The sequence below is a fragment of the Psammomys obesus genome, unplaced genomic scaffold (assembly GCF_907164565.1).
Source record: "Psammomys obesus unplaced genomic scaffold, mPsaObe1.curated_primary_1811, whole genome shotgun sequence".
NCBI lineage: Eukaryota > Metazoa > Chordata > Mammalia > Rodentia > Muridae > Psammomys > Psammomys obesus.
The window spans coordinates 1,745,087-1,756,064 of NW_026594143.1; the positions used below are offsets into that span (position 1 = coordinate 1,745,087).

Genomic DNA, 10,978 nt, shown 5'->3' on the forward strand with positions numbered 1-10,978 from the left:
TCTTTCTTTCTTTCTTTCTTTCTTTCTTTCTTTCTTTCTTTCTTTCTCTCTCACTCTCTCTCTCTCTCTCACTCATGCAGACACACACACACACACACACACACACAAATTAATTTATTAACTCACAGAAACTGCTGCTTAGGATATGAATAGCAATCCAAATGTGTTCTAAAGAAAACACATTAGGTAAATAATATTCTGAGTGGTGTAAATGGTAAAAAATTTCAGTGACACAGGCTCCAAAGGACCTGAGCTGGATCTGGTCTGAATGGCCCCTCCCTAAGAACTAATGTTCATGGTACCAGAATGCACTCTAAAAGCTTCTAAACGAGGGAAATGACCAGCAATCCTACCCAGATACAACTTTTATGAACCACAAAAATGTCCACCACAGCACAATAACCTTAGTGTGCAGTAATGGCATACATATCTTGTTGTTAATCAATAGCTCTCTAGTTGGACTTATGATCTGCCCAACAAGAGAGAAATCATGCCTAGTACTGGAAATCTAAACAACTACCAGGGCTAATGAAGCCATGGATATTGGAGGAGAACCTACAGTTGCCACTTTACTAAACCAGTATAATCCCTAACTACATTATAAATATTTATCCTATACCAACATATTAATGGAGTTCCAACCCCTCAATATGGCTGCCTAAATATGGCCTAAAAAAGGAAGACACCAATAGATATTTTAACATGGAGGAGGAAAGTTCATGAGGCCTCAACCCTATACAAAGAACTACAGGCAACTAAGAAGTGCTGAAAGTGGAAGAAATAGTTTAATTTCAGCTTACAACTCTCAGGCCACACTCCAACGAGTGCATGAAATCAGAGCAGGAATTCAAGAAAGACAGAAACCTGGAGGGAAGAGCTAATGCAGAGGCCATGGAGGAATACTGTTTACTGGCTTGGTCCTCATGGTTTACTCAGCCTGTTTACTTATAGAACCCAGGGCCACCAGCCCAGAGATGACACTACCCACAATGGGCTGGGCCCTCCCTCATCAATCACTAATTAAGAAAATGTCCTTACAGGTTTGCCTACAGGGCAATCTGATGGGAACATTTTCTCAACTGAGGATTCCTTTTCCAAGATGACTGTAGCTTCCATCAAGTTGACAAAAAACTAACTAGCGCTAGTGACCCCTTGTCAACATCACTATTAAACCATAACATATTCCTCTCCTGTTTATCACCAAGATCTAATGTTAATATCACAATATAAAACATAGAACAACTTAAAAAGTCTCACAGTCTTTAAAAAAATTAAAGATTTTTAAAAGTACATCTTCTTAAGATATCCAAAGTCTCTCTAAAAATCCAAAGTCCTTAACTCTGAGCTCTTTTTTTTTTTTTTTTAAAGTTGCATCCTTCTTTTCCTAAGAAGGAAGAACTAGGGCACAGCTATAATCAAAGTAAAGCCAAATTCCAACAGTGTAAAAAATCCAATATTTCTGATTCAGTCATATATCCCAGGCTCCAAATTGCTTGGGCAGCTCCACTTCTCAAGCTCTGCCATTTGAAGTACACACAGGTGGCCTCTTATGCTCAGTCTAGCTCCACACCACACTTGCCACTGTCCTTGTTTGTCATCTCATAGTCCTGGAACCTCCAATACATTGGGTCTGAGCTTCAAGTGAAGTTTCATCTTCATCAATGGCCTCTCCTGGCTTCTCACAGTGCCAAGCCTCAGCTGCTTTCCATGACCCCATCACATTTTCAAAAACAGCACTGTATAGGAAATACTTACATTACCAAGTTTGGCTGACAGATTGAGATGCAGCCTTGGAGTTTCTGGACCACAGCTTATGTGTGCTAACCCCAAGGAACTACTTCCCACAAAATTTCACCACAGCGACAGCTGATTCTTCAGCCCCAGCTAAGCAGCACTGATTGTCTCAGGAAAGCAAAGTTTTCGCTTTAGTGATACTGGCCTCTTATTGATCACAGCTGATTTTCTAGGCCCAGATGACCAGAAAGCAAAGATTCTCAGTATGATTCAAAATATCACAAGACAGCCCAGGTCTCTATCACTGACATTGCTGACAGCATTCTCAGCTTTCACGTTCCCACAGAACAGCCCATGAAGCTCTACGCACTCAACAGCTTTTCCAGTCCAAAGTTCCAAAATCTTCCACATGTTTCCCCAAAACAACATGGCCAGGTGTGTCACAGCAATACCCTATGAACCCGGTACCAATTTCTGTTCTAGTTTGCCTTCTGTTTTTGTGATAAATGCCATGACCAAAAACAAGTTGGGCAGGGTAATTAAGAGTTTATTTCAGCTTAAAGCTTACATCCCTAAATGAAGTTAGGACAGAAACTCAACCTGGACAGAAAAATGGAGGCAGAAAGTGATGTAGAGACCATGGAGGGGTGCTGCTTATTGGCTTGCTCCCTACAGCTTACTCAGCCTACTTCCTTATACAACCCAGGACCAACAGCCCAGTGATGGGACCATCCATAGAGTGATGGCCCCTTTTATATCAATCGTGATATTGCCTTATAGGCCAATCTGATGGAAACATTTTCTCATTTAATGTTCCCTCTTCTTAGATGAATCTACCTTATGTCACCTCGACAAACAACAACAACACACCTATTTATTACACTAACTGGTCTCCATTTATATATTTATCTCATAGCAGTAGAAATATCAATTTTGTTTATTGGAGACAAGGTCTTACTATGTACTACTGGCTAGCTTGAACTTACTATGTAGATCAAGCTGGCATATAGCAATGAAAATTCACTTGCATCTGCTTCCAAACTGCTGGAATTAAAGGCATTCACCATGATGCCTGACACACACATTACATCTTAAGTCAAGCCACTTTATTTCCACTGCTGAAATTCTCTGCGGCTTCCATCTCAACTGAGATAAAAGCAAAACTCTTCACTAGGCACTTTGTAGTCTCCATAATCTAGCTGATTATTATGTCTTTAACCCCGTGGCTTTCTATTCTTTCCATCATTCATCCTGCTGTAGTCATGCTTTTTCTTTTCTTTTTTCTTTTATTTCCTTCCTTCTCTCCCTTTCTTCTTCTCTTTGTCTCTCTCTCTCCTTTTCTTTCCTTCCTTCTTTCTTTCTTTCTTTCTTTCTTTCTTTCTTTCTTTCTTTCTTTCTTTCTTTCTTTCTTTCCTCTCCTTCCTCCCTTCCTCTCTCCCTTTTTCCTCTTCTCTTCTCTTCCTCCTTTTTTTTCAAAGATAGGGATGGAATGTAGGGGCCTTGCACATGCTAGGTAAGTTCTCTGTGACTAAACTACATCATCAACTTTTTGAGACTAGCCTTGAACTCACTATGTAACATGATCTTCCTACCTTTTATATTTCTTTGACTTTTTGTTTTTGTCTTTGTGTGATCAGGACTTATTCTGAAGGCCTTGAAATTAATGTTCTTGCCTTTATCTCTCCATAATTTTAAAAATTAAAATAAAAAAATGCCACTAAATGTTACTTTATAAGTACAAATACCTGGGTTTAATCTCTAAAAACCCATGCTTAAAAAGACAGAGCATTGTCCCTCACTGGTTACAACGTTTGAGGGAGTGGTCCTGGGCAGCACAATAGAGTTGGCCCTGATGGTGTGGGCCCATGGGAGTCAGCCTCAAGGTCATGAGAGCAGGAAGCTGCAGCATTGGGTGAGCTAGTGAGGCAGAGCTGGAGAGCTTGCCCCGGTGGTGTGGGTTTTGGAGAGTTGGTGGTCTAACTAGCTCACCTATCACACAGACCCAAATCCAGGGCTTTGAGTTAGTCCACTCCAACATCTATTCCATCCAAGAACTGCTAGAGTGCACTCAGGGGCTTGTCCTATAGATCTAAAGCTACAGGATCTCTGTATGACACTGGACAACAACAGGATATCAGAGGGGAGTCCTGGTCAGGATCCAGTACTGATCGTGTAGCAGAAGCCAGAGGCCTTGAACCAGACCAATGACTCATTGCAATGAACATTTGCAAGCAAAGAAATGTGGACAAAATGATATACCGTAGGACACACTGTGACACACTATAGCATCCATAATGAGTTGTTTTTTTCTCTGTTGGGGGGTTACAAGGGCAGAGGGCAGGTATAAAAGGAGGCAGAGATGAGTGGGATTGGAGTACATGATATGAAATTCACAAAAAATATCAATAAAAAGTTAGTTTTTTTAAAAAGACAGAGCATGTATAGTGGGGCATTTTCAGACTGCCCGAATTAGGGAGGTAGAGAGAACTGGATTTCTGGAGCTCACTGGCTAGGCAGCCTAGCTTACTGGTGGGTTCCAGGCCAGTGAGAGAGCTTGTCTAAACCACAAAAACGATTGTGCCTAAGGAACTCCTGAAGGTAGTCTTTGGACTCCACAACATATGTAAACATGTATATACACATACATATACATACACACAAAATGGCCCATAAACTCTTTATGTACTTAAGATAACCTTAATAATAATGTATACCTTGTGTAATATGTAAATCAGAATAACCATGTATGTTCTCAAACACTTATCATTTGTGATGAAACTTTCCAAATCCCTTTTTTTAGCACTTGAAGTACAGTGCACAATTGTCACCTACAATGTGCAACAGGACCTTAGAGCTTCTCCTTCCTATCTGTGATCAGACTTTCCCATTGCTCCCCACCCCTACTCCTACCAGCCTTGAAAACTCATCATTCCACCCTCAAATTCTATGAAATTAGAAATCTATACTCCACATGTGAGCAATATCACATGTTATTTGCCTTTCTGTGTCTGGCATACTTCACTTAGCACAATGACCTACCCCCACCCCCTATCCACTTGGCAGTGTTTGAGAGTTTGACATTTTTAAAAATTTCTTGTTTTATTTTACATGCATGGATATTTTGTTTGTGTATATTATTGTATACTATGTACATGCTTGGTACTTGCAGAGGCCAGGGAGGACACTGAATCTCCCGAAACTGGAGTAAGTTACATATGGTTGTGAGCTGCCATGTGGTTGCTGGGAATTGAACTCAGATCCACTGGAAGAGCAGCCAGTGCTCTTAGACACCAAGTCATCTCTCCAACCCCAATTTGAGAGGCTTGTTTTTGTTGTTGTTGTTGAGACAGAGTTTTGTTCTACCTCAGGCTGGTTTCGAACTCCTAATCTTTCTGCCTCAGCTTTCCAAATGCTAGTATTATAGGCATGAGCAACTGCACTTAGCTTAAAATTAGAATTAAAACAAAAACAAAAACAAAAGCTGTTTGTGACAGGGTTTTGGTATGTGACTCAAGCTGGCTTATGCTCCCAATATGCTAGCTACAACCTTTTGTATTCTAGGATTAGGGCATGGACAACCATGCGTAGCCCATTTACGTTGTCATAACAGGACTTCATTTCCTTTTATGGCGTATTTAGGTATCCATTCAGCAATTAGACCTGACTGTATTTTTAGCTGTTGTGCATAATGTTCCTTGCTTTGATCTCTTCTTTTGAATGTGTTCAACGTGCTCATGTCCCAGAGCTTTGGTAATTATTCTTCCTTTTGTCTAAAATGTTTCTCTTCCAGATCTTTGTACATTTTCACATCATTCTCCTTAGATCTCTTTTTCATGTCACTGATCTTTGATTGCTCTAGACTAGTGCCTCTACTCAATCTCTGCCTCCTTTTCTCTATTTGCTATATTTTGTAACACTTCTCATAGACAAACTGACCCATGTCAGGTTATGTTTTCCATGTCTTCTCTTCTCTAGGAGACTGTCAGCTCCTTTAGGGCAAAGAAACACCTGCCTGGTTTTCCGGTAATGCCTAACATGCAGTACTCACTCGATCATTTCATAATGGGCATCCCGGAAGAACAGTAAGAAAAGTCACAATGTGTTTCATGGAATGGCGGATCAAAGAGAAGGGAGCTACTGAAAGACAGCTAGAGAATGCAGGGCTTTGAACTCAAGATTCGATAAGCTCATATTGCAGCAAGGAATGTAAAGTGTTGGATAAATCTCAAGCTGGGAAGAAATAGATGGGGTCAGAGCGATGTTTGAGGTATGAGAGAATATTAATACACCTCTGCGTGAGGCAAGAACAGCTGTGTCCATTTCAGAAATGGAACAACTTGGGGACAAATAGGGGTAACAGCTTCCAGGAATGCTAAGGGAAGATATACAGCTGGCAGGAGAGACAACTTAGGCAAAGAGTGTTTCAAGGCAGCTGAAACAGTATTGCTGAGGCTGGGCTAGTGTGGGGGTGGACAGCGCTGGCTGGGCCTCAAGGTCTCTTGGGGGCCAGGGGAGTAGGGTGGAGTGACTCTGGCAGTAGCACACTGGGGCCTCTGTGTGTGTGCTGCCTCCAGCCAGCATACTTTCCACAGAGTCTGCCCAGGAACATTTCTCTAGCTTGCTCTGCTTAATTTTTTTTTAAATAAAGCCTTTTGGGTAATTTTTTTCCTATTGAAATGAACCCACATTCTGCCTATTGCTTGGTCTTTACATCAACCGACTGCCAACCTCCCAGGCTGCCCCCACACTTCATAACATGCCTGGAGTTTGTTTGTTTGGGGACTACTTTTAATCTTGTATTTGGTTCATTTGGTCCCCCACTTGCAAGGATCTTGGTTTCTTCAAGCCTTACCAACTCGGAAATCCTGTTTCTGGGAAGTCCCTCTTTATTATTCTCAATTCTTCTCTCCTATTCTGACTTCACACCAATCACCTCTTGCTGACCTACTCACTGTGAGACCTGGAGGTTCTTTCTTGACTGCACAGCATGGCCTTAGGACTGTAAAGATTGCTAAAGCCTTCTTCATCACAGGGGTAACAGTGACCCAGTGAGAGCAGAAAATCTGTTTTGGGTTCAACTCCCTAATCTATTAACTCTGAGAGTGTTTCCACTCAAAGACAGAAGACCACTCTCCTTTTGTCCTTTTGAAGCAGGATTTCATGTAGCTGAGGCTTACTGAAGTTGAATACACTATATATAGCTGAAGGTGATAACCTTGAACTTCTGATAATCCTGCTTCTACCTCCCAACTGCTGGTATGACAGGAGTGTGCTACTGCATCTATTTTATGTATTGATGAGAACTAGATCCAGGGATTGGTGTATACTAGGAAAACATTTGACTGAGATACATCCCCAACCCCAGAAGTCTCTTCATAACATACACTAAGCTTTATGTGGGCTAATGCACCCCCAATGAGCTTTCCTTTCATCTGCTCCTCTTCCCTCATTTATCATCTCATCCATTGCTTGTCACCTAACAGAACAAAACAGAACAAAGCCAATCGTCGTTCATACTCTGACCGTAAAGAGGTTATGTCTCCTTCCAATGGCCTCTCAAATTCCACCACCGTGTCCTGGTTCCATGTTCTAGTACAGGACTCTTCTCAGCTTCCCAGCTTCTTGGCTGGCTTTTCCAGCCTCCCCCTGCTTCACTATTGTCATTCCTTGTTTCCCATATTGCCATGTATCTTTACTAAGGGGCCCAGCTATCTTTACAGTGGGATGCACACGTCTCTGGGGCTGTTGGGAACGAATCAAAAGGGAATGCAAGAATATTAGTGCTCTATAGAGATTTCCATTGTTCTTTGATGATGTACATATATTCCTCATTATGTATATTGTAAAATATATTTGTTGGAAAGGATAGTGTGTGTGTGTGTGTGTGTGTGTGTTACATGAAGTTGATCTCACACTGGAAGCCCCTAAGATCCTGACCACTCTTCTACCCTATGCATATTCTCTACATGTTAGTGACATATAAGTACATACACTTATTCCTCATGAGGAAACATTTGTGTCTTAATTCTTTCTCCTTGATTTTCCAGCCCTGCTTCCATAGTGCTTGGCCAGTGAACATTTCATGTTTCCAGCTTTAGGTTAAGTGTCATTTCTCCAAAACTTTCTTCTACTAATGAGAGTTCAAAATTTATCACCATCTACTACTGGACCTGTGGTTCCCACTATTTTTCATTCACATTTTTCTTTCCTTCTTGAGTATTCTATTTAAATCACCTGATTCCTTTTTTTGTTCTCCATTAGACAGTAGACTGGAGGCAGGGACTGTGTGCAGTTCATCTTTCTATCATATCTAGCCAACACTGTGTAAGACATGCCTTCAGTATCAGGAAATGGTTTGTTAACTGTTTTTCTTTCAAAGCTAATTTTATCAAGTATTTATCATGTGCTAGGCACTAGTGTTAACATAGATTTCCACATTTTAATTTATTTAATCATTGAAAGTGTTTTCTATTTTTTTCTGCATTTTTACATGTATATAAAATAAAACTCAGAAGTTATGGAGCTTATCCTGAGTCCCACAGCTGGCAGAGGCAGGATTCAAAGCCAAGATGCCTGATTTTATAAATTAACCTCTTAACTTCTCTTCACTAGTGAAAGAACAAAAGATTGAATGGATGTGTGCATAAATGATTGAAGCAGTAAATTTGCAAGCAGACTTACACTGTGAAATTGGAGATAAAGGCAATGCAAGGTAGATTCAGGTCAAAGATGGCTTCATGCGCTTCATCATGTGGATTAAAGAGGACAGAGGTGACCCAAGTATGTCCATGAGATGCCGCAATGGAACGTATGGAAGAACTTGTCATCAACAACTGAGAAAAAAATACAAAAGAGGTGAGTTGGGGAGAGTCCTTTATTGGCCTAAATGGCCAGGGACTTGGGATCTCAAGGTTGCTGAGCTGGTTTCAGGCTGAAGGAGGAGAAACTAAGGTTCCTCAAGTGAAAGTGACCTCTGTTATATGGGGACATGCCTGAGAGTGCAGGAAGAAAATCTCAGAAGTAAAGGTTCATAAAAGACCCCAAATCAAAGCACCTCTGGACAAGAGCTTCTCCAATCTTTATGAAGACAGATCTTGCTAAACGTGGGTTCTGATTTAGCAACCCTAGGGCAGGAAGAGGCTGATATTCACTTTCTACCAAATTCCCTGAAGCCGCTGCTGCTGCTGCTGGTGGTCCATGGATCTCACTTTAGAATGAACATAACATTTAGCAAAGCTTTAGAATACAACAAAATGGATATAGTCAATGGGCACTACATTCTTATAAAGCAATGTGATAAGTATTTAGCTTTTTCTGCTTTATGATTTTAGCTATAAAGATTGAGCCTGATATGTGTAATAATGTACTGAAATCATGATTAGTGTTCAGCATTCATGATCCCATTTAATCCTCACAGTCTGAGGAGTTAAATTCTAGCATTCCCCACATCTTAGAGATGTGTTCACCTAAGCTCAGACCCTGAGGTTACCTAGCAGTAAGATAACTATCTTCTTCCTTGCAGTTATGATCCTTCTGTCTACCCACACATCATGTACACCTTGTTTGTTCTTAGTGTGGGCAAATGGGACACAGAGGTAATCTAGAATCTGATGGGCATAGGTACAAGTTCTGTCTCTGCTGTTTCCCATGGCTTAACCTCCAAGCCTTTGTTTCCTCCTCTTAATGATGACAATAGTAAGAGAGCATGACTTACAGGGATGCGGGGAGGACTAACTGAAACAATACCCAAGACTAATGGAACAGCACCTGATGAGCACTCGGCAAACAGTAACGCCCCTCCCCCCCTTTTTTCCTTTCTGGCCCCAGCTTTTCATCCCTGCAGAAAACAGACTGAGGAACTTCTCCTAGTCCTCCCACCCCAAGGAGCTATCTTTCTCCCAAATACCAGAGCTTTGTCCTCTCATGCTAGAATTGACCTTGCTGCTTGATGAAGCAGAGCCGTGGTGTCCCTGGTGTGTTAGGTCTAGGAGGATGGTCCTCCTAGCAAAACATTGACATAGCCGAGGCACATCCATTCAAGCATGGTACCACTTCCGGACTGGGCCTGCTGTTCTCATCCAGAATGTCTGACCCTGTTCTCCAAGCCTTCCCTCTTAAACCTCAGGTACCCCTTTTCTTGAGAAGGAAGCACCATGCTGAAGGGTGAGGAAGTCTCTGAATGTGGCATTGAGGTCTACACAAACCAGGATTGTCCAAGAGCTAAGGCTGGCATCTTGCCTGGAGAAGGGCCAGTTCTGGGCCTCCTTTTTCCCCTTCATCCAGCTGTAAGATGAATGGAAACTAAACATACCAGAGTGCTGGGTCTGTCTGTTTGCTATGTTGGCTCAGGGTGGGGTTTTTCTTTCCTATAAACATCCACTGAAGCTCAATAACTGGATCCAGAGAAAGGTCATTCAGCACCAATCATCTTAAGAAGGTAGCAGATTTTAAGGAGGATTGGAAAGGCAAGTACTTAGCATCAATCTTTTCTGTTACTAACTTTAGTCTTGACATGGGAAGCACTATAACAATGTACAGGTCCCACAGACACGAGATTTCTAATCTAAAAAAAAAAATTACAGGTCAAGATAGTCTGCAGCAGAGATGAGAAAGAGTATAATTCAGTCATTTAAAATATAGCCTCAGGACTGAGAACATCTGGAATTGAATCTCAGTTCTGCAGCTTATTGGCTCCATGATATTTAGTAAGGATGTAACCACTTTGTGTGGCCTCAGTTCCATGTTCTGTGAAATGAGGATAATGGTAGCATTTCATAGAAATATTACCCCTTAGCTTGTACTTTTGGAATGCTTGACACCTGGTAAATATTCAATAAATACATGCTGAGATGAGGTATGGCAAAAATCAAAGTATGGTGGTCAGGCATAGTGCTACACATTTATCATCACAGTCTTCTTGGGAGACTGGCCCAGAATAACTATGAATATGATGCCAGCCCATGCTGCATGGTGAGTTCCGTGCCAACTTGGCCTATGCAGTGAGATCCTTCCTCAAAAACAAAACAATAACAAAAGAGCATGGAGAGTCAGCTGTCTCACTGTAGATAAAAAAGGGTCAGAAAGATGCAGAATTGGGGTGCCCTGAGCCCCAAGACTCAGGTCCAGTGGAAAGTGGGTTGAGGAGTGTGCCTACACAGGGGCTATTAGTGTGTATCAGAACCTTTATCTCATTTATATCCATATATATATGGATATAATTCCATATATATATGGATATAATTCC

The 10,978-nt window shown here is 41.4% G+C and overlaps 1 protein-coding gene across 1 annotated transcript in view; it reads right to left on the minus strand.

Annotated features, from left to right (window-relative positions):
• Itih6 (inter-alpha-trypsin inhibitor heavy chain family member 6) overlaps positions 1 to 9,770 on the minus strand; it is a 32,097-nt gene extending 22,327 nt beyond the window's left edge. The window contains 2 exon segments of the mRNA XM_055617927.1: positions 8,412 to 8,567; positions 9,672 to 9,770. Coding sequence (XP_055473902.1) covers positions 8,412 to 8,567; positions 9,672 to 9,770 — 255 coding nt within the window.
• Between the last annotated feature and the right edge of the window lie 1,208 nt (positions 9,771 to 10,978).